Genomic DNA, 24,122 nt, shown 5'->3' on the forward strand with positions numbered 1-24,122 from the left:
CGTTGTGGCCATATTACCCGCCTGGCCATAATGCCCGCCTTTACCCTACCTATTTAAAAAAATAATATGTCAAGATATATCATATATGAATAATAAACAAGAAGGGACATGAATATGCATATTACAAGGTAATCTGATATACTAATAAAAGTCCCGATTTTTTTGGTTCTGTCCCGATTTTCGGAAACTGATGTCCCGAAATTAAATGTTTAAGAGTTGGTCACCCTACTTACGCATCTCCGCGAGTCCTTCCCGCCGGAACGTTCCCGTCATTTCGCGCGACGCCATCTCGCCAGATTCGGGTCGTATTTCCGCGCGCGATCGTTTCTCTCGTTCTCGCTGCAGTCAGTGACGTCCGCGTCGATTAACACCGGGAGTGAGTGTTGTGTGTTCTTCGGTAATCATCTTTTCTTTCGCGAGTGTCGTGTTATGCCAGTGCGAGATGGAGAAGTCTGAGAGGAGGCAGCGGTCTAGGAGGCATCGGGCAACGGCGGAGCAACTTTATGGTGAATATTTTTTATTTTGTATTAAATTAAACTTCTTGTTTATTTAAGGGGTTATACTACCTTGGCGCACTGAAAAATGAACCCTTTTTTGGGAATTTTTTTCTCGAAAGCTACTCAATGGATTAAAATGAAATTTTGAGACATTATTATATTAAGCTATACAAAAATATTTTTTATTTAAATTTAAGATACAAAATGGCGTCGTGGCACTAGGTAACTTAAACATATGTGTTGTTCGAGGAGGAAATCTGCGTACGCTGTAGAAGTCTCTGTACACCACCTAGAGCAAAAAATTGTTACCTTCTATTGTTGTCTAACTGTTACCTAATCTACAATTAGTTTTTCCTTGGAAGTACGTAGGATTATAATTTCTTTTTGAAAATTCGCAAATTGACTTGTTTTTTAATTTCTGGGCAAAGAATCGACTTTAAATTGTTTATTGCAAATGTAATTATTTATCAATCTTAAAAACCTTACGTACTTCGATGGATAATCTGTCTGAGAAGCTGCAGTTAAAATTTCAAGTCAATCCAATAAAAATTGAGCGAGCTATGATGTACATAAATTTGAAAAACGTGTTTTCGAGAAAAACGCGTTTAAAGTTTCAAAACGTATTTACTATATGAAATATTCAAAATATAGGCTTGCCAATTTTTTTTACCTTTACTCTGCTATCCCAGCACCGTAAAACTGCCCTTCCAAGCATGTATTTTTCTCTTCAGCCTCTTTTCTAAGCGAAGTAATGTCTTCCCGAGCGCCTTTCAGATTTTTCGATGCTGAGCGGTTTGCAGCTGTAACTCGACGTTGATCAACTTCCATGGAAAAATTGTATAATTCCGAGTTAATCTACAGTTGAAGTGTGCTCATAACATCTAAAAGTCCTCGAAAACCACAATTGTATGATATTACAGCGATGTTTGTAGCAATGTCAACCACACTTTCGCCGCTGGATATCGCTTTCGGCGCTATTGACCAAACGACGGCATTTAAACTTTCGTTGGCATTTTTTTGAGTGAATCCTCCGAGGCAACGGGAAAGAAGATCTTCTCTCGTTAGGTCTTCATAAATTTTTTGAACAGCATGGAATACTTGCATTGGCACAGCTGGTTTATGCGTGTATATTTCGAGAGTATGCGAGGCTTTCGCTTTTTGCCAAGAGCACCAAGAATCTGCTCCTACGGGACATCCGTCGTGCTGAGGCTTTTCATCGGTTGAAATTTTATGGTACAATGCAGCATAGATTTCCTTCCGCATATTCTCCACAGAATATGCGTTTCGACGTATAGCTAGTCCGTAATAAATACTCAGGTCGTCAATCAATTTTCCAGTTAATTTACCTCGGCCACCAAGATCTTTAACTTCATTTTTTAAATTACGTAATCTTGTTCCGAGCATTTTTTGTACATGGCCTATGCATTCTTTCTTTACAACAGAAAAATCACCATAGGGCTTGGCATCTTGGATACTCTTATGTGTCTTGCTGTCGCCATCTCCGATGTAGTAAGCGTATCGAACATTGTGCGTAGCCTCAGAACGCGAGAACATTTCAACGACAGCGTCGGGCTCCATTTTTCCTGCACTTCCGCTGTAATTTGCATGACAGCGTTTTTCGTGTAAAGCGTGCCATTCTTCGTATTCAGCGGTGTCTTCCTTTTCTTCCCAATACTCACACTCCAAGCAGTATTTTGATTTAACGCAAATATCAATTACTTTCCCAGAAAACCATCCAATTAAACTTGCAAATCCAAAAAGAGAAGAGAAGCCACGCTTTCTCCAGCAGCTGTCCCCCGACACTGTCAGTCCCGAAAGTTGTCCTTTTTCTACACAAATCTTCTTTTCCTCCTCGGCAGCTTTTCGTAATGATTTACATTTCACAGCGTCCGTAGCTACTGCTATACTTTGTACAATATGATCGTATGTTTTTTGAAACACTGGTTTAGGGAGACACATGAACGCGCAGAATTTGTTTATTCCTTGAATCCCAATACCAAGTAGTCTCATAGCAAAAATGAGTCGTCTATTTATATCATAACCATGGTTGTTAATTAGAGGACTACTGTCAATAGTAGTACTTCCGCACTTTTCACAAGTTACAACGAGCTTGAATCCAAGGCCGCGTTTCGACGACTCCGAAAAAGCAACACTACCTCCGCAGTTTTTGCACACTAGAATTTGTGACAACATGGTTAACATTGTAATGAGATTCACAATCCGGTAGCCAAACGCAGCATCGACTTCAATATCATTTTCAGATGTTGACGCTTTCATTTTTTTCGCGAGCCTTGAAACATCCTCGGTGTCACCCTCGAGTCTGTAGCGATTGAGCGGCTTTCTGTTGGAAATTCTGCTCCGACTGGCACGAGTTGATGATCTGTTTCCTTTTTTCCCATCTACACTTTCCCACTCATTTTAATATAAAAAGCTACTAGAAAAGCACTAAATTAAAGCAGATGAGCGCGTAACTCGGAGTAGCACGTGGTACTGCTTGCTGCGTGTTTATCGTTAGTCTAACGGTTATTATGGCGTCATATGGCTTCTCTAAGATGTATTAATGCCATCTATATATTTTTTGAAGAAATATAACTGATTTATACCGGCAAGAACTACCAACAGAGCTGTAATACACTTAAAATGCTGCGCGCAGCAAAACGGTTTTTTTAAACGTTTCGGGGAGCTCAAAGGTGTCTCGGAAAAAAAATATAAAAAATGTTTATCGAAGCTTTATCCCCAAAATAGTTTTTGAATATCATTCTTGAACAATTTATGCATCATTTAAGCCAATAAAAAAATATATGAAAAAAACATTTCCAAGGTAGTAACCCCTTAACATAATTAAAAAATTATTTTCTTTAATATTAATTTTCTTGAATTGATTTTAATGTGAATTTTATAATTTTTTGTTACAGAATCAACGTAGTTAAACTCCGCTGCTGCGCATCGCGGATCGGTAAGTCAAAAACTTTTTTTTATTAAGGGGATGCTGGAGTCGTTCTGTTTTACCGACATTTTTTATATAAGGATATCTTTTAATTGGCTTTACAGAATTGCAAATTCTTGTACACGATTAAAGTTCGCACAAAAATAAAAGTCAGCCTACTCGACTTTATATAAAAAACGAAAAAAACTAAATATTCCATTAATTTTTGGCATGTAGAGCTGTTACATGACGATAATATTTGCTTAATACAAAAGTTCTATAGTTTATATCTGCAAAATGAGACCGGAGTGACCTAGAGACAACATGCAAGAACAATATTGTTACGTCCGGCTCCGCCGTCCGCACAAGACCTCGCGCACTCGCACTCGCGTACTCGCGTGCGCGCTCGCGTAATTGAAATAGAGCCGTGTGAGGGAAGAAAAAAGGAGATCTTTATTACACAGAAAGAACGGCCCTCGAACGTCTGCTCCAGGCAGGGGCCAAACTCTCTCTCTCTCTTTTACAAACGTGTTGACAACAAAACACCACCGTAACCAGGCAACTTGAACATCATAGAGGGAATTCGCCAAATCGCCAGATACTGGGCGTCCAATATTAGCGGGCGTAACAATATTGTGTAATTGGAACTAAGATTAAAAGTCTAGGAAAAAAGATAGGTTTAAATAAAAGTTAATAAATGCAAATACAGCTGTAGAATGATAAGTAGAGCAGTATTGTGTGTAGTAATAGATGCCGGATTTTGTGTATTGGCATCTATTCGATCCGGCATCTATTACTACACGCAATACTGCTCTACTTATCATTCTACAGCTATATTTGCATTTATTAACTTTTATTTAAACCTATCTTTTTTTCTAGACTTTTAATCTTAGTTCCAATTACACAATATTGTTCTTGCATGTTGTCTCTAGGTCACTCCGGTCTCATTTTGCAGATATAAACTATAGAACTTTTGTATTAAGCAAATATTATCGTCATGTGACAGCTCTACATGCCAAAAATTAATGGAATATTTAGTTTTTTTTCGTTTTTTATATAAAGTCGAGTAGGCTGACTTTTATTTTTGTGCGAACTTTAATCGTGTACAAGAATTTGCAATTCTGTAAAGCCAATTAAAAGATATCCTTATATAAAAAAATGTCGGTAAAACAGAACGACTCCAGCATCCCCTTAAGACAACGAATATACATCTCGTAATATCTACAAGATATATTACGAGATATATATTCGTTGCCTTAAAATGGATAGATTTCAAATGCTATGTCGATTTTCTGCTGATTTTCCATATTCAGAATTGTTGAATTCCATTACAAAACTTAAGCGAAATATGGCGAATATTATTGATGTATTCGTTAAGTTAATCTTTTGTAACCTATCCATTTTTATTAACGAATTGATATACAGGGTGTCATTGAATATTGGGGACTTTTTTGGTGTGCAGGTAGAGTGAACTAGACCGAGTCGAAAAGTCCTGTACCATATTGCAATTTTCGCAATAGATAACGAGTAATTAATTATTCAAAATTGTCGTCTTAGCCCGGCCCACCTCCCAATTCGAGCGCGACGGGGCTCCTGCGCATTTCTCCCGGCAAGTACGCGGATTTTTAAACGCGCGATATCCGGACAGATGGTTGGGTCGAGGACGATAGAGCATGGACGACAATTTTGAATAATTAATTACTCGTTATCTATTGCGAAAATTGCAAAATGGTACTTTTCGACTCGGTCTAGTCCGCTCTACCTGCACACCAAAAAAAGTCCCCAATATTCAATGACACCCCGTATAAATTAAAATAATATGACGTGAGATTCTAATATATTTTATCGAGAACACTGAAATTTTAACTTATTTTTATATATTATTTATGATTATTAGTTTATTATAATATGCAATTATAATATTGGTTGAAATCGTGAAAGAAGTTTTGTTTCTCTGGATCTCACGTCATTTATTCTGTGTATGTATGTATGTACATACACGTGATATACGTACTTTCAAGATGCGTCTCGCATGAATGTACATGCATAGTCACACGCATTTGTATTTTCGCGGTCGGTTTTCGCGATCAGTTTTTCAAGAAAAATTGTCAAGAAATTATTAATTATTAAATTTTATCCATATTATAAATTTTACTTTATCGTGGAATATGATTAAAATCACTAGCGCGAAATAAATTTTTTTCTATACATATAGCTACTTAAATTTTGAATTCTAAGTTCAAGCTACGAATTAAGAAACGGTCAATATCTTTGAATAAATAACGGAAGTAAAATAAATTTGATTCGGATATACAGTAAAGTTTTTGAATTAATATTATTCTTTAATTAACTTGTCGTAGTCGTGCATTTTTCGATACGTTTTTTCGACACTCGTATATTCGAACCGTACGAAATATTTGTCGGTGACGATAACCGACTATGGAAGGAGTTTTCTTCCTTCTTGATCTCTGGTCAAAATGACCAGATTGTATGGCTGGGAGCAACGAAAGGTAGGTCCAATCTGGCCCAACGAAGGAACACTAAATACGACGAGGTTAAGTGGTCAATATTGGCCATTCTGATGGAGCATAATTTCTTTTCATTTATTACAATTCGGGTGAGTTATGCTTCTATATACATACATTCTCGCATATGTACGAGAGTAAAATCCCTATTAAATGCCACGGGCGCGTTAAATTTCAAGTCATATCTCTAAAAAATCGCGTTGCGATTAATTAAAGATTTGTAGGTTCATTATGTTGAAACACGGGTAGGTAGAAAATGGATAGGTAGATCTACAGATCGGAATACGGGTAGGTATAGATATTCGGTTAGGTAGGAACAGGGGGGCATAATTCGATAGATTAAAAGAATAGGTATTATAAATGAATGAAGTAGCAATAACTTTAATATAATAAGTTCATAAAAAGATTTTCGTCTTATTGTACGCACATCGAATATTTCATGTGTAACGTCGAGAGAAATATTGTTGGTATTGTACATATATTATATTTTTTATTTTATAATGTTATTATTTTTTTTATAATATTGTATGCATTGTAAAGTATATTAGAAGAAAAATGAAATAAATAATAAAAATGTAAGAAACCAAATTGTAAAGAAAAGAGGACCGTCGATTAAACGCGGCGGGGGTGGTGGAGGGCCTCTATATCGGGCGATTTGTTTATATCGAATAAAATTTTAGTTCAATTTGATTTGCATAGTCTTTTAATCGATAGATTTTCATTTGCAATTAATTGTTCGATAAATTTACCTTTACAATTTGATTTTTCGTTTGCACATTAATAAAAAATGTGATACAATATGCATAGTCACATGTGTAACACTGTGTCTACTGTGTGACATCTTCTATTAATGTTTTACATTGTAAAGGCCATCGCACACAAAATTGCATAGCTGCATGTGCATAGCATGAAAGCCGTTCAAACCATTGAACATCAAGCATTGAGTCGCCACATTGATTTATATAACGTGCTCATTGGTTCAGATGGTCTTGTGCTATGCATATGCAACTATGCAATTTTGTGTGCGATGGCCCTATGAGTTGTGTGTATGTATTACTGTATGCGCATATCACATATTCATATGTAATTTTATGTCATAATGGAATAGTGGACATATTTCTATTGTATATATTTTTAGTTTCACTATAAAACCTTTTCTCTTTTTTTTATTTTTGTATATATTAGTATACTACAGTAATACTACAAAATAAATTGTGAAAAAATGAAGTTATAAAAATGTAAAAACACAATTATTGCAAACAAAGAGGACCGCCGATAAGAATTCAGCGGGGGTGGTGGAGAGCCTCTTATACAATTAAGTAGGTCTGTTTTTAAGATATACTGTATCTGTATGTACATAACTGATGATTTCTTCGCCCGTGATAAATTACAAACAAATAATATTACTTTCGTATAATATCGTAAATTATTCAATATTACAGGAAGGAAAACCACCGATGAAATTTTACCTCTTTTTTCAACAGGTGTAACTAAATTTCGGCTAAAACATCCAAATTAATAAATATTTAATTATAACTCGCAAACCTTTTTAATCACACTTCATAATTCTTCATACAAAATACAAACGATCCATATAAAAACTTTGTTTAATTGTTCTATTCCCGCAAAGTACTTTTATGGAATAGCCGCAAGTTGATTGGCTATACATTTCTCGAAACTAAAACTTGGACCAAGTTCTAGCATCGTGGACACAGGCCTCTACACATTTATGGAATAGCTTATAGTTTTTAGAGAGAAGCTACGCCCATTAGATTCTAGCACGTGACGCGACGCGTGACATATCTAGCAGACATCTTTACGACGTTTTTAATAGCGAATTCGATTGCAGCTTGCACTAGTGCGCACTGAGTGTACACTAAGGCCTGTTTATAGTCAATTTTTACATATAACTTTGCTTAAATACATGTTCAGAGTATTTAGCCAAAAATGATCCGTATGAATGCTATACAGATCATATATTTTACTGGCTAAATATTTCAAGAGCTATTTAAGATAATCCTTAAATACAAGAATTGACTGTAAACAAGTCTTAGTGCGCACTCGGTGCGCACTAGTGCAAGCAACCAAATTCGCTATAAGTCATTCGCTCACACTTGACCGAAAATAAACGTATTTTTCAATAACTCTTGTTTGCAATCATTTGTATTTCGTATGAAGATGTTCGTGGGAAAAATTCGCCATAGATTTGCTTGTCTCCCCGACGAGGGAAGACGAGCAAATTTATTGTTTATACCACGTCCACTTGACTTTTCAATATTTGCCGGCGGCGGACAGCTCTCTGCCCGCTCGACTCGGCGAGCTCGTCAAGGTGGCCCGTGCCAGCCGCAGATGTCGCGCGCGCGAAGGCGACCGGGAACGTCGACCTACTTGGCGCGTATGCGCGCCTGATAGGTGTGAACCACGGCGCCGCGTGCCGACGCAACCCATTGGACCTTCGAAGGAGACGCTACCATTGCGTCTCGTTAATCGCACGCCGCGCGGTCGCCGCGCGCGAGGCTGCGGCCCGCGGCCACGGCGCGCGGCGCGACGTCCGTGCGCGCGAACGTGGGTGGGAAAAAAAAAATGGCAGCGGTGGGATTCGAACCCACGCCTCCGAAGAGACTGGTGCCTTAAACCAGCGCCTTAGACCGCTCGGCCACGCTACCTTCGACGGCAGACCGGTCTGTTTTTCGGCTGTTCTCGAGCGAAACGTGGGAAGCGAGGGGGTGGGGAACTGACACATGCCTCGTCCTTGATCCCGTTTGACGCGATCGCAGAACGAAGCGACGGTAAGCGGCGGGAGAGATAGGGAACGAGAATTCTGTATTTCTAGAGCAGTTTTTTTTCAAACCGACACATCAGGAGGCTCGCGAGATAAAAGCAGCTTAACGTATACACAAAAAAAGTAAAACACATTTTCAGAGAAAAATTAACACATTTCTTGAAAAACAACGATCCAAAGGTAATTTTTTGAATAAAGAAAGAAGCTAATTAATGCGATGGATACGCTCATTTTTCAGTTAAAACAATTTATTCATACATGGATCCACATCAGAGATGTACAAAAGCGAATTATTTTCGCCCGTGTGGGTCTTTATTATTACTATTAGGTTTTTACAAAAGAGTCGCGGAGTATTAATTTTATTTTCTTGTCATCTTGGGGATCGTCGGACTAAAATGTTTGACAAGCGATGTTCCCGAGGAACAAAGCACGCGGTGCGTCGTTGCGGGAACAGTAGGGCTGCGTTCGGAAACATCATTTGAGTGCCCTAGTGCATTATTTTATCTTTGTTTCTCACTGAATGGTGAACAAGGATAAAGTGATACACTGGCTCACTCGTGTGACGTTTCCGAACGCAGCTTAGGACATCCTGAATAAAGCATTGTTAGGGCTAATTCAGGCAGTTGAAGGCCCCGACAAGGATGATAACAGGATTCCTTAAAATAGGATACTCTACTATTGTCACGTCGGGGCCTTATTAAATATTGTTAAGGATGCCTTGTTTCATGAATTCGGGAATGCTCTACTATTACCACATCGGGGCCATATTGGAATTATTAAGAATGCCCTACCCTTACGGAAAAACACTCAAGTTTTGAGTGTTAACACTCGATTGTCCGAATTTACACTCTCGGGCGTAAACACCCAGATTTAAGTATTTACACTCAAATTTGAGTGTAAATTCGGACAATCGAGTACTAACACTCAAAACTTGAGTGTTTTTTCCGTAAGGGTAGTTTCACGAATTCCCTCATAATAGGGCTTGATAAACGTTAAGGCTCCTACACAATGAGAATCCGTAATTCTTACGTAACTGTTACCGTAAGAAATCGACCTGTATAATTTACAATGGCAGCCCATAACCGTAACGTAACTTTAACGAAACAATCAGTAAGGAGTTGTTTCTAACCTGTAAAGAATTAAAGAAGTATTTTGTGTTTTGACAGAATCTAAATCGAAAACGCAATTGTGTGCAATGGATGTTCAGCGAGTTAAAAATATAGCACTTGTGACTGTTAATTTGGCTGCAATAATGCTACAATTAGTTAGGGAAAAAAGAACAATGATTCGAAAAAGAAAATATTGGGTGCAGCTAATGCTGTTACAGCGTAAAGAGAAAGGTCATTTTCATACTCTTTTTTCAATTCCTGAAAAATAATGACCACGAGGAATTTTTTAAATATACCCGAATGACTATCTCACAGTTCGAGAAACTGTTAAATTTAGTTAAAGAGCCTCTGACGAAGAAAAGTATTCGTGAGCCTCTGTCCGCCGAACATCGTTTATGTATTACCTTGTAGTAAGTTTATCTTATAATATTTATTAAATCATTAATTTTAAATTAATATTTTATTTTATAGTTATCTTGCTCATGGTTGCAGTATGCAAACTGTTGCATGGAACTTTTATGTATCTGTAGCATATATATTAGAATGTTTCTCAACCAACTCGATGAAAATTCGGTCCGATTCGTTGAGCATTATTTTATTTTATTTGCCAAACTTGTAGAAAAACGAAACACCCAGAATACTCTCGATCTAACCCAATACCATTTTGTCAAACTCCTTCCTCAACGTAACCGTAAAAGTTCCAATAATTGAACTTTTACGTTTACGGTTACGTAACGAATACGGATTCCCATTGTATAGGAGCTTTCTTGAATAGTCGCTGCCGCAACGTGGCGACCGCGCGTTAGGCTTTCTCGCAAGTAAAAAGTATGCCGCATTAGTATAAAAGGCGAACCGATTCTGATCCAATAACGAGTTGTCTGGATCATGGGTAAACTCGATGATCTGAATATACTTTTGATAACTGTATAAAACGCAATTTTAATGTTATTTAAAAAAATTAAATTTCTTTAAATTTCTGCTAGATAAGCCTTAATTAAGGATGGGGATTAATATTTTGAAAGGGCCCCCCCCCCCCCCGATTATATTTTCTTATGAGGTTCTGGTAATATTTCCTTACAAGATTCTCTTATAAACTATTTGTAACAATTGTTTTCAGGGGCCTGATCATTTATACGTATTTAGGACCCGATTAATATTAAAGAAACTTGATCAGGACCTTTTCACAGCCTTATTAATGTTTTACTCGGAATGTCATCGGGTGACCTTCGCGGATGAAACGTTCCGTCGAACACTTGAGTCGCGACATGACGAGGGACGGGAAGCGGGTAGGAACGGAAGAATGAATAAGAAGTAAAACAGTGGCTCGCTGACCAAGTACACGCGAGAGAGTGTTTCGCAAATGCGGGAGGATGCCAACCCGGTGGCGAGATCGGGAATCTCTCGTCGGTTCGAAATCTGGGGGTCAATTCTGTATCTTGCAACATAGTGAAAATGCTAAAAGTGAGCGGCTTTATTAAGGGGACAGTTGGAAAGAGACAAGGCTACTCACTTTTAGCATTTTCACTATGTCGCAAGACACAGAATTGACCGCCTTAACCCACTAAGAGCTCCGGGCGCGTAAACGAAGAGTTCGAATCCCACCGAGGCGTCCGGGGGAAACGAGAGCGTCGCCGTAGCTTCAATCGTCATCGACCGGTCCCCTCCCCCTCCCCCTCCTCCTAGACACCCCCGATGGATCGCGCTTGGATCTGGAGTAAGTGGTGAGTAAGTGATCCATATATAGCGGCGCCCCCACGTTCTCCACCAACACGTACGCGCACCTGTCACGCATATATACGCGGCCGCGGCCGCGATGGAGCACACTTTTTGTGCTTGAGCTTGAGCTTGAGCTTAAGCGGCGAAGAGGCTGTCTGCGCGGCCGGTGTGCGGAAAATAATTCTCCGGTGAGGAGGCTCGTCGAGAAAGAGAGAGAGAGAGAGAGGGAATTACGTGGACGTAATCCGCCATGCCCGGACGCCCACTCTGGCAGGTAAGCGTCATTTCCCGAAATTGGAGCGCGATAAACGGAGCGTCGCGATATCGCGTCGCGTCTCCCTTTTCCTTTAATCGCGACCGCACTTTCGACCGCGACTTGCAGTTGTTGTTTCGTGCATTGGAAGCACGTGCGTTTTAGCCCGTAAATTATACCGTGAAAAATCGGAATATCGCTCGGCAATTATCAGTAATAATTTATTACATTCCGCGACACAGCTGCGCGCGCTTCTTAAATTCGGGAAGCTTACGGATTGTTAAACAATGCTCTGCATTTAAAATGTGTGTTATAAAACTACTACGACGCGTATCGAATCTGTATCTCTATTTACGATAATTTACATGAAATTATGAGGATTCACGTGAAATTAATTGATTTGAATTATTATATCACAATGTTTACACGACGCTTTTGTACTATATTGCACTTTAGATCTCGCATTTCAAGCACGATAACGAAAATGACAATACAGTGTTTCTGTATAATAGCACAAATGCAGATGAGATTGAAGTTATGACAAACTCACGAAGAAATATTGAGAACATTTTTGAAAGAGATTTATTCTTTAGCTCCCGTAGCGTGGAACCGCGTAACAAATCGAGAAGACGTACGACGAAATTAATTGATACAATCAATTCTATGTTGCGACAGAAACTTCGCAAAGTCGCACGTCGCGCGAACGAGATTCCTCGATATATTGCTCTCACATATTTTTAACAGCCTCTGAAAATTCGAAGCGGCGATGACTTTTCTATTTCGAAACTCTGACTCACGGTACGTCAATCCGCGAGACTTTCGCCGATCCGCGTATCAAGGCGCTCCTAATTCAGGACGCGCTTTTAACGTCATGAATCATCAACCGAAATTTATCGTCGTTCGCGCTTCCTTTAAGCGAGCAAATAACTTTCGAATGTAGCGTCGAACGTGGAAACTGAGCGCAATAGCGTTTTCTAATATCAAATTTCAGAGTAAACAAATCTTTATGCAACACTGCGAATCGCGCATCAATTAATAATAGCGGAAAGTCCCGTATTATGAGACAGCGGAGTCTCTGATAAATTAATTGGCATCATATGTTCACCGAAAAAATCATATCCTACATTATAGAATATTCTGATATACTACAGAGTATTTCCCACTAAAATAAGCGCCAAGTATAATAATTTAAAAGTAAGAGGATTTCCCTCTAATAAAATGAAATATTCTAAGGAATTAGAATATACCTCTAATGGAGCTAACTAGCATAGTAATAGAATATATTCTAATAATATATTCTTATGAGTAGGTATGTATCATATAAGTATGTATTGTAACCTCGAAACAGTGCCCAGTGAGAAATGATTCGTCGATCGACATCGAAATGATGTCGAAACGACGTCGAATCGACATCGACACCGTCGAATTGACATCATTTCGATGTCGATCGACGAATCATTTCTCACTGGGCACTGTTTCGAGGTTACAATACATACTTATATGATACATACCTACTCATAAGAATTCTAATTTGTACTTACTCTCGAAACGGCTAATCAATTCGGGAAGATTATGCTGAAGCAGCCACTCTTTCATTTCCATTCTTGTATAGCTACACACGAATACTTGATGCACTGCAGCGCGTGAACGCATTACACGTCACAGCCGTTATAGGCTTGCGTCAGCGCGCGAGTGTCATTTGTTAAACAATGGCCGATACAGTACTTTAGAATATTTTCTTCATTTCAGATACTATTCTTAACAAGAGGAGAATATTCTGAACTTTTTAAAAGATTTAATTAGAAGAAAACTTTAGAGGGTATTGTTCTAAAATCTAGAATACAATTTTTTCGGTGATTGGTTCCACCATGAATTTATTGCCTTCGAAGTGAAATCTGTTTAGTGGAAAATTGATTGCTGGATAGTGTAATCGTTGCAAAAATAGATTTGCGATTGAATTTGGACGTTGAAAACCTGCTATCTCATAATAGAGTACTTTCCTCTACGTTAAAAGCCCAAGAAGAATAATTACATGTACAGTAACATCGACAAAAAGCCCTTTCGAAACGATATATTGTACATTAATAATTGGAGAGACGCGTAAGGGATTCTTTTCTCGCGGTTTCCGAAACGACGTGCGTTTCGGAATAAAGTTACGCGATATTCCGTGACCCGGGTCCAGCAGCGGTCGCCGTGTTGGCCACGGCGATCCAGAAATAGACCGAAAGGAAACACACGGATTTGCCAAGAAAAGCAAAAGTTATAGGAATTAAATTTTGCCGCGCCAGAAACGCGCGCGCTGACGCGCGCGCGCGCTCATTAGCCGCCGCGAAAAATCCGAGAAAAGCGTGTCGCGGATGACGTGGTCGTGAGTTCCCGATTTATTTACAAACAGTGGCGGGTATTTTTGTACCCGCGTGGGTGCAAAGATAAGCACGAATGGGAGATAGAGCGCGGCGAAGCGCCAGAAAATCCCTCCCGCGCGTTCGATATATCGCTCTACAACTTTCATTTCCCTTTCGTAATCGATGCTTCTGCCGTACAATAAAAAGAACATATTTAAGACACACGAGACATACGTCGACTTTTATTTTAAAAAATTGCAAAGTTATCATATCGCAGTTGGTACTTTTTATTTTATTTTGTCGACCATTGCGTCGATATTTGCAAACCTCCTCAGTGACGTATTCATTCGAGATTACGTTTCGCGATTAACTTTATTATCGTGAAATTACTAGCGTATATGAGCGAAAGGATTGCCATGAGCACTGCGTCAGATTGGCGTAGTCCCAAATTGCAATGTCGGTATTTCTAAGACAGTTTCCTCGTTACATTTGTTTCTCTTAATCGCTCGTACCATTAGCATAAATTTCGAAAACTTATTCATAGCCTGCGCGTTTTCACAACGCACATGCATCTTGGAACAGCGATAAATTTCATTTCCACGATGGATTGCATGAATTAACGAGACTGATAGGACAAAATGATAAGATAACGGGAACGATGGGATAAAAGTTACAAAAACACCACATAATTTTCTCAAAGAGATACTATATGAAAGATATATTATTCATTCATTAATACATATATTGCATATATACGTATATAATTCGAATAATGATACAAATTTGTGATCTTGCTAATTTAACGTGTCGGTTTATCAAAGAAAGGTAAAGTGTAGCTTACAAAGTTTAATTTATAACGTAGATGCAGACTTATAACTTAATTTGACATCGTTTAATACAAAATATCTTGGAGGTAAAGCTGGTCATCGTATTGTAAAACTTAACAACTATTTCTAAATATTCTAAATTTACAAATTGTGGTTGGATTTTTCGCCTATTAGTATACATAATGTTGCATCGCGTGTACATGTCGTGTAAATGTACGTATCGTGGAGTTTGCGTATACGTGTACGTTTAATTGCGCGTATGTAAACACGTGATATTATATGTTTGAACTTGTAGTCTGCGTTTTTAGTATCTACATTTTGTTTCGCATTTTTATAATATATTTTATATTGAAATCGATAACGAATACGTGTGTATTGTGCGTATAATTACTTGTGTCTTTGTACGGTGTAGTTTTAACATAAAAGCCGCGTGTAATCGTGTATAAAAGTTGTGTGAGTGATGATAAACCGTGTGTATGTCCCAGCGAGAAATGGTTCGATCGATGTCGAAACGATGTCGCATCGACACCGTCAAATTGATGTCGAATCACTTATCACTGGGGTGTGTAAAGGAAAGTAGGATTTTTCGCGAAACATAAAGCGCGCCTTTACGACACCAGAAATGACAGACAGAGTACTTACATTTACATGCAAACTAACGGTTGTTATGAATTCATATAAAAAATATATTCTTCCGTGACTGAGCGAGAAGTGACTCGTCGATCGATGTCGAAACGATGTCGAAACCACGATCGGCGTCGTTTCGACGAATTATTTCTCACTGCGAGGGTTAATATCGCTACATTATTGATATTTGGGTATAAAGAAGAGAGTAAAATAATATTAACGAATTAATTGTTAATCGTCGACTAAGAGAAGGATAGTAACTGAAGTTAATAATAAATACTGTAAATATGTGTATGTATGACAAAGTGGAAGGAGAGATTACTCTTAGAGAAGCACAGTATAAATGATTTGACTCGCTTATGACAATAGTGATCGACAATGGAAATGAGTAGATGTTTCTCGTGACATTTTGAAACTTATGAATTTGAGAGGCACTTCGAAAGCGTAATTTTTTTTATTCTCTCTCACGCACACATTTAATATACGCGCGGTTAAAAAATGCGACTTGCTTCAACGTTTTTATTGTATCATACTTCGTGTTCGATAGTCTAACCAGTCGTTGTAGACGTATATGATACAGGCGTGTGTTAATTCTTTTCTATAAAAAGCAATTTACATATGTCGAGTATTTCCGAAACCGCCGTGACCAGACTGGCTGGCGCCCTTATTGTATCCCATCTGAAGGCCCAGGTGACCCTCGCTAGCACGAAGCTGATCTTCGCTGAAGGTTCTCTTGTTCTCGTCCGCCATCTTCGGCCCTAAACTCGGCCCGGTCCAGTCATGCTTCTGCGTCTGTTACAGAAACAATTGCCCCAGTTAAATTTCACAAATATTTATCAGAACTGTAAATGAACTATGACAATACGTACTGACTTTACTTATCAGTCAAATAACGGAGGGTTTCAGTGTTTTCTTTGCATACAAAAGTCTCTATTATTTTCCATATTTTAGATGCGAGAAAAATATTGTAAATTGAAAAAACTAAGATTTTCTTAAAATTTGGATATAAAAATCTGTTTCGTTAAAAGAGTTCTTTGTGTCTATTTTATGTGTGCATTGGAAATAACAGATATCCAGTAATCTCCAATATGATTACGATTTTGTCAATAATTGTGATCAGTCCAAGTATTATCACAAACTACTTACGAGTCGACCCAGGGCGTACAGACAGAGGGTGACTTGAGGGATGTTACGTCTTTCGAAAAGATCCGCAGTCTGGAAAATTTCTTCTTGCGGGACACCGTAGTTTTTGATCGCCGCTTGGAATCTATCGGCAATAGCGATATAAAAGTCATTGTGCAAAATGAGATACAGGAAAATAGTTCGCTCTCGCTCACCTCTGGATGTTCTCCATAAGTTGGAAATTGGTGCCCTTAGCTTGAATCTTCTTGACTGATCCGGGCGCAAGTTTGTTAATTAAATTGCAAAGGATTACGCCGTCCCGCAAAACATCCTCGTAGTTTCCTGGCGGGAGCTTCTCGCCTGTCACAGCCTCGATCCAGGCGAGGATCTCGGCTTCCTGTTCCTTATTACGACCCTAAAAACAAAAGATAGCGTCAATGGGTATAAATTAGCTTTGTCTCTCTCTTTCTCTGTCTCTCACGCAGACGTCAACGCGATTATTTTTAACATCGTCTTTTATCGCATTGCAGTTTACTATAGAGCGCATTCCCACGCGGACCGCCTTGCATGTGAAACGTCGTGAGCGTTTTCTGGATGTCTTAAAAATGGCTGTATCAGAAATAGATCGCGGTGAGTGGCGGTGTAGGATTACTCGCGTAAAGTCCAACATTGAAAATAAAATACGGCGAGTGATGTCTTGGCTTTTACGAAAGCTGGCAAAGCGGTGTTAAACTATCGAACATCTGTCTCGTGGGTCCCCGTACAAACCTAAGTTTGTAATGAATCTGGATTCGTGTACATAACGGACTGTCTGAATGGCTCGACACGCAAGAGAGATTCCACGTTAAAAAGAGATATATTATATTCTTGTATTATTTCCTGCTGTACGGTATTATACGTGCGTTAGAACTTTTAGACGAGATGCTGCTGACATATACGCGGAGAGAATTTTCTCTTAAAATTTATCCTGAAAACCACGTAATCGTGAGACAACACGACGTTTTGAGAAATTGTATGAGAGTTTTTGAAATTTTACCATACTTTTTACTAGTAATTATACTTAATATACATTTTAATAGTAAAATTTTGAAGAACTTTATGAGAGTAAAATGCCCGCGATTACATGATTTTCAGGATAAATTTTGAAAAACATTCTCATAAAGTTCTTCAAAATTGAGAGCATTTTACTAGTAAAATATATGGTAAAATTTCAAGAAACTCTCATAAAGTTCTTCAAAATGACATATTGTTCCACGATTACATGATTTTCAGGATAAATTTTGAAAGAAAATTCTCTCCGTGTAGCTATTTACGAAAGCCCGCAATTAGTCGCGCTTTGATCGGATGCATAAATTTCACAACGATTTCACGGCAAATGTTTCGTTGAGAAGCGGGGACAACGAGCATTTTAATGGCTTTCGCGCTTTCGGAATTTCTTAACGTTCGCACGAGACGATTTATGATCCGTGCAGCTGCCTGACGCAAACGGGATCTGGCATCCCTCGGTCGAAGCTATAAATCAGTATTTATAGCAAAATTAGGCGGCAACCCTGAAAAGCCGCGGATTTCGAAGTCGCGGGCGGTAAATAGTCGCAATTGTTTCGCCGCTCAGCGATTCGCTCGACCGTGCGATATTTTGGGAGGCGACGGCGTTGTTTGGATATCGCTAATGTACAATGGAATTGTGCAATTCTGTAATAACATCGCGATCCTAACAGCTGCACAGGTACCTTATATACATGGCACGCGGATTCAGCCAAGACGCGCCGCTCCGAATATAATAAAGGCGACTTTAATTGGTTCTAATTGTACACGTGATTTACGTGATGTATTGCACAATTCGCTCACGATTACGCGACAGACGCGCGTTTAATACAGCCGTTTGCAGTGTAACAACGCGATGTATTGTGTTCGGAATAATAGCAACGCGACAACGTTGCGAACAGTGACGACGCTTTGAATTTCGAGACTGTAGACAGTGTAGACGTTAAACAAGCGTCGACGACATGTTTTTCGTTCCCTTTTTTTTACGGCTCGCGTCAACGAATTAAGTACGGGCAGAATTTCTTTTTAAAATTCGCTCTGAGAATCATATAAGCGTGTGACAACATGGCGTTTTCAAGACCTTTATGAGAGTTTTTTTATATTTTCCCGTACATTTTGCCAGCAAAGTGTATGGTAAAATTTCAAGAAACCTACGATTTATGAGAGTGTTCTGCAAAATTGATCCTGAAAATCATGTAATCGTGGGCATTTTACTAGTAAAATGTAAATATGGTAAAATTTCAACAAACTCATATAAAGTTCTTCAAAATTGATTGCATGATTTTCGGGATAAATTTTGAAGAACACTCTCATAAAGTTCTTGAAAATTGATTCTGAAAGTCATATAATCACGGGCATTTTACTAGTAAAATGTATGGTAAAATTTCAACAAACGTTCTCGTGAAATTCTTCGAAATGCCATGTTGTTCCAACGATTGCATGATTTTCGGGATGAATTTTAAGAAAACATTCTCTCCGTGTATAACGCGCGTCGGCGTCCAGGGTGTTCTGGCGAAAAGTGAAATTTCCTCAGCCCCCTATCTGCGAAGTGTCAGATTCAGCCGCGGCAACGTGTTTCTCGTCGCACATCCACTCGGGATGATATTTTAAGATCCGTTTTCAAGGGGAGGCCGGCTTCCGTTCGTACGATGGGCGGCCTCGCCGCGGTTTCCGAGGACGTTTCGCGAACGTGACGCGCGACGCCGCGCACTAAATTTAAAATTAAATTGGACGGGCCCGCGGTACGCGCGATTCGCGTATCCAGCGAATTTGGCTGGCGACAAATCGAGTCGCGCACCTGTGTCGGAGACACGCGTCGTCTCCGCGCGTGAATTAGATATTACAATCGAGAGTGGAGCGAAATTCGGGAATTCCGCGCACGCGGAGATCCCGTAAATCCACAGCCACTTACATAATAAATTACAAGAGTAAGAGCGTAATGATTGATTTGGACATGGAGATGACAAACGACGGTAGTCAAATTAACGAATAAATGATGCGTTTAACGAAAAGGTGAAGAAATAAATAATGTAAATTTTCGAGCCTATGAGTATTTTGGTAAATTGCTGCTTCAGATCGCTATAATCGCGTGCAACGCAGCACTTTTTGTGTTTTGAACGAAACAGACGATAACTGACCCACTGACGGATGATTAATAGTGTTAATTTGTTACAAAGAACTTTATTGCGAATTAAGAATTTGAAAAGACCAAACGACATTGCAATTTCTCTTGCTGAGACGCGGGAGAGGCAGGGATAGTTACTAAGCTTCTTTTCATAAGCAGAACGTTTCCCGAGGCCACGCCCAAATTTACTGCAACTCATCGTTAAACTGCCCGTCGATTCTCTAAATGTGTTTTGCTTCCATAACTCCTCGGGGTAACACCGAAAAGTCCGCGTTGCATAACGTTATTTATGTTGGGATATAAATACACCGGATGTAGAGGAGAAAGACATACATCAAAGAAGAAACACTGACGTAGAACTATGTATCTGAGTGATGGATTGAATCGCAGCTATAAATACTGCGGGAGTCATGCGTTACAAAGTCTTGAATGATTGACAGTATCAGACTGCTATAACCGAACAATAAAAGTTGCATCTCTAGTATCACAATACATTGGCGCAATATAATTGGGAAATAACAGTGAATCTAGTATTCCCAACATTGATCCAATATTGTAAGAGGGACGCCTTCTCTTAGCCAATATGTCTATTTTATTAATTTTGTATCAATATTAGGCCAATATTCTTATTACATTGTTAAATATTGGCCAATGCACTTCCAATATAAATCTAATATTATATAATTGTTATCGTGCAATATTTACATTTATTCCATAGCTAATATTGGCCAATGCATTTCTAATATAACCAACAGTGAACCAATATTTAGCCAAAGCACTGTGCTACTAGGGATGCTGGGAATCCATATCCACTACAAAATATTTGATACAAATGGATATGCATTGCCGATTGTTTGTGCAAGCAACGTTGTATAATGCCAGCTGTTAATTGCTAATGTTAATTGTTATATTGTTTCTTTTCGTAAACATAAAGAAAGCTTCGTGATTTTCAAGTTTCGTCGAATCATGTGTTTTACTTGAACAAAAACTATGGATTTATAAAACGCATGGGGCTTTTCACTGGAAACGCCGTGCCAGAATCGGACCGCGACTAATTGTCATCGAAGCGCGCAAAAGGGCCCAGCGTCTCCCGCTCGCCCCGGGGGAAACGTACCGGCATCCTGTTTGCTGCGTGGTTTCCTCGACGACTTTACCGGATTGCGCGTGACTTTGAAACTTTGATGATGTCGAGCGGAAACTAAATCGGCCGCCGCGCGTCGCGACGCTATATGGCGTCATCCCCTCCGCCGATATTTAAGTGCTATTGGCCCGCTGCCCACTTTTCGGCCGGGTATTCCCACACCCCCGCTCGTAACCAGATCTTGACACCGCGGCCCTATTTACAGGACGCGGCGTGACCCTAAATTAAATTACGATCCGCGCGGAGGGAGCCATCTCGGCGCATCGCGGATGCACCGTATTTTATATCGTATTTTAAAACAGGCACTTATAAACATTTGATGACTCTACGTTTTTACTCTGGGAAAAAAAGACAGTTAACTCTAATCCTTTACGAATTTTACCCCGCGTAACTAAAAATCGCGATTAGCTATTCTATCTATATCCAAGATTTTTAAGTAATACTAATCAATTCTTTCAATTAGTTCTGTCGATATTCAGTTACGCAAAGATAATTTTCGCTTAAAAGGCACTAACCGAAATGTTAAGTTGCTTAACTAAATAAAGAAACGGTCAAAATTCTTCCCAGAGTAGAATTACGAACAATCCAAATAATTCAATTACTAATTGTGGGCCCCAAAATGGGTTGCTAACTGTCTTTTCTTTTCCCAGAGTATCAGCATTATGGAAACTACGGAGTTTTGCAATTATATAGCGTTGTTAATATGCAATATTATAAGGTTTCTAGTATATAAATTAGTACATTGAAAAATAAAATGTGGAAAGTAGGCTTTTTACATAAAGAGTCACGTATCAATAATCCAATTTTCAAAGTCGCAATTATTCTCTATAAGCTCGGTGACATGGCTCGATATTTTTGTGGTGAGATGATATGTGTTTTAACTTTATTGTACAGAAAAATCAATTAATTCTTAAGACTTCGAGATCATGAAAGAGATACCTTAAAAGCGCGATACAGGAAGAAAATAACGACGAACGAAAATTTCGCGGTGTGAACAAACGTAAGAAGCGACGGCTATTGAAAACCGAATAAAAATGATGTTATTCGTGTCTTCCAGATGACATAAATCTTATGCGCGAGATTTGTTACAAATATGAATGTGCTGTGAACGATTGTTTAATGAAGCAAAAGTGCATTTTAAATACGAGCACATTTCTTTAATATGTAAATTTAATTTAGGAAATGATGCGCGTTTATAAATATAAATTATAAATATAAGTGTGTCTTTCTTTGGCGTTTAAAGAAAACTTTTAGTAGAATTTCGTGAGACTTGACAAATCGGCGAGAAAGTTTTCTTACTGACAGCTGCATGGCATCTGATGTTGCGCTCTATTTTTAGTATACATACGTTAGGCGTGCTCTATCCCAGATCTTAAATATTCGACTCTAGCGTTCGCGATTTAATGGATAAACAGTTTAAAATGCATAAAGGGCCAATTCAACGATCCATAAATTTGTACGGCTCGTGCCCGATTTGGGTCGCACATTAGTTGCGAGGCTTATTCTCGCGCTTACAATTAGCATAACACGTGCAAAGAGCGATGGAACGAAAAATATACTCTCAAAGAGATTAGAACTTCGCTTTTCACCTTAAAGAGCGACTTGCGATATTTTCGCGGACATTATCGTTCAATCGATACAGATAGAAATAGATTAAGGATATATTGGACGGAGCATCTTTTCCAAGAGTTAATCCAGAACATCAAGAAATTAAAATTGGACACAGCATGAATTATAATCGACACGTAATTGTAAGAAATTCACGAAATAAATATCACAGTTTAAAGTATTGTTTATTGCGAATAGGATTTGATTTCGATGAAAATGTAAAGCTTGAAAAATTAAGTCGGTATGCAGTGCTGTCACATTCCATCGTTGTTGTCGCGTCAATACTCAGCGATATTTTAATAATAATTGGAAAACGAGCAAGCAAATCGGTTTAAAACCTTGTAGAAACATTTCTACATGTTTGAAGAGCACAATAAAAAAAATTAATTTTTTAGCATCGCTGATTTTAATAGTTTTAAATTGTTTTATCATTTGTTTTTTGCAAGTTCGCGTAAGATCCTACGTTAAAATAGCAATATTAAATAATGAATACCTAACTTTTAAACGAGCAAGTAAAAAAATTAAAAATAACACGTCACGTTATTAACAATGTCAAGTTAAAATTTCACAACGATAACACATTTATTGTACGTTTATCCAACACATCTTTAAAAAAGTTCATTTTCTGCCAATAAATTCATATGTTTAAATAGCAAAATATAATGTGAAAGCAATTCGAAGTTGCGCGTTAAGAAGAATCACGATTTCCAAGCTCCTCGTAGAATAGAATATTTCCACGAAGCGGAAAAATTCGAACAAGTGGATGCAATTTGCCGCGTACGTTTGAGACACGTGGACATTCGCCAGACGAAAACGCCGATACATGAACGCCGTAATTTCTGGACTATGGCCACTTCGAAGGGTGATGCCACCGCCGAGTTTAGACTTCGTCAATCGTCGCTGTTTCCAAGTTTATCGTAACGCAATGGATCTGCGTAGATGTCTGGAGCGATTTACCGCCGCTGCCGTCCGGTCTGCGCGAAATGTTACGTAACGGAACGCGATAACAAATGGCACGTCGTCGATAATTTCCTCGGAACAAATGATCCGCTACGCGGGACATTTTAGAAACCCCTGGATTTGACGTCGACGCGATGATAAATGTACAAAACAGTGGATATTTGGGGAAACCGAGTCGCTAGATAATATATACAAAAACAATCCTACAAAGTATCCTCTCATTAGGTAAAATATTAGGTAAACCTCACTTCATAGGATCATTTTTTATTTTTTATCAAGTATTATCAAACATTTTGCGATCTATTCTACGAGGAGCTCGGCAATCGTGATACTTCGTAACGCACAACTTCGAGGTGCTTCTAATTATATTTTGCTATTTAGGTATATGAATTTATTGGCAAAAAGTTATTGTTTTTTAAGGATGTATTGGATCGATGTACATTGTACATGCTAGAAATATTATCGTTGTGAAATTTTAACTTGACATTCTCAATAATTATTATTGAAGTAGCGCA

The 24,122-nt window shown here is 38.6% G+C and overlaps 3 protein-coding genes and 1 non-coding gene across 4 annotated transcripts in view; 1 reads left to right on the forward strand and 3 right to left on the reverse strand.

The window, feature by feature from the left end:
• Positions 1-686: 686 nt before the first annotated feature.
• LOC105561015 lies at positions 687-3,318 on the reverse strand. Its single transcript, XM_012010630.1, has 2 exons — positions 1,168-3,318; positions 687-786 (listed from the first exon to the last, which is right to left on the reverse strand). Exon 1 carries the CDS (start codon positions 2,772-2,774, stop codon positions 1,353-1,355), a length of 1,422 nt encoding a protein of 473 aa, XP_011866020.1. The 5' UTR covers positions 2,775-3,318; the 3' UTR covers positions 687-786; positions 1,168-1,352.
• A 5,214-nt stretch (positions 3,319-8,532) lies between these two features.
• On the reverse strand, positions 8,533-8,614 carry Trnal-aag. Its single transcript has one exon. It is a non-coding gene; the product is annotated as a tRNA-Leu (tRNA).
• A 3,010-nt stretch (positions 8,615-11,624) lies between these two features.
• The window catches only part of LOC105561018 (muscle-specific protein 20-like), a 42,976-nt gene continuing 30,478 nt past the window's right edge, over positions 11,625-24,122 (forward strand). Inside the window, exon 1 of the mRNA XM_012010632.1 lies at positions 11,625-11,829. Coding sequence (XP_011866022.1) covers positions 11,806-11,829 — 24 coding nt within the window. The 5' untranslated portion in view covers positions 11,625-11,805. The remainder of the gene's footprint in view (positions 11,830-24,122) is intronic.
• On the reverse strand, positions 15,885-21,098 carry LOC105561016 (muscle-specific protein 20). Its single transcript, XM_012010631.1, has 4 exons — positions 21,013-21,098; positions 16,945-17,144; positions 16,754-16,874; positions 15,885-16,399 (listed from the first exon to the last, which is right to left on the reverse strand). The coding sequence occupies exons 1-4, from the start codon at positions 21,016-21,018 to the stop codon at positions 16,220-16,222; spliced, it is 507 nt and encodes a 168-aa protein (XP_011866021.1). The 5' UTR covers positions 21,019-21,098; the 3' UTR covers positions 15,885-16,219.

Source organism: Vollenhovia emeryi, unplaced genomic scaffold (assembly GCF_000949405.1).
Source record: "Vollenhovia emeryi isolate VEMERY1.0 unplaced genomic scaffold, V.emery_V1.0 DF939214.1, whole genome shotgun sequence".
NCBI classification, from domain to species: domain Eukaryota; kingdom Metazoa; phylum Arthropoda; class Insecta; order Hymenoptera; family Formicidae; genus Vollenhovia; species Vollenhovia emeryi.

What these genes read in the sequence shown, in the direction of transcription:
- LOC105561015 (XM_012010630.1), bottom strand. Translation starts at nt 2,774, where the DNA reads ATGAAAGCGTCAACATCTGAAAATGATATTGAAGTCGATGCTGCGTTT.
- LOC105561016 (XM_012010631.1), bottom strand. An exon ending in CTTATGGAGAACATCCAGAG is followed by an intron (nt 16,875 to 16,944) that starts GTGAGCGAGAGC and finishes TATTGCCGATAG; the next exon opens with ATTCCAAGCGGCGATCAAAA. An exon ending in TGTACGCCCTGGGTCGACTC is followed by an intron (nt 16,400 to 16,753) that starts GTAAGTAGTTTG and finishes TTTCTGTAACAG; the next exon opens with ACGCAGAAGCATGACTGGAC.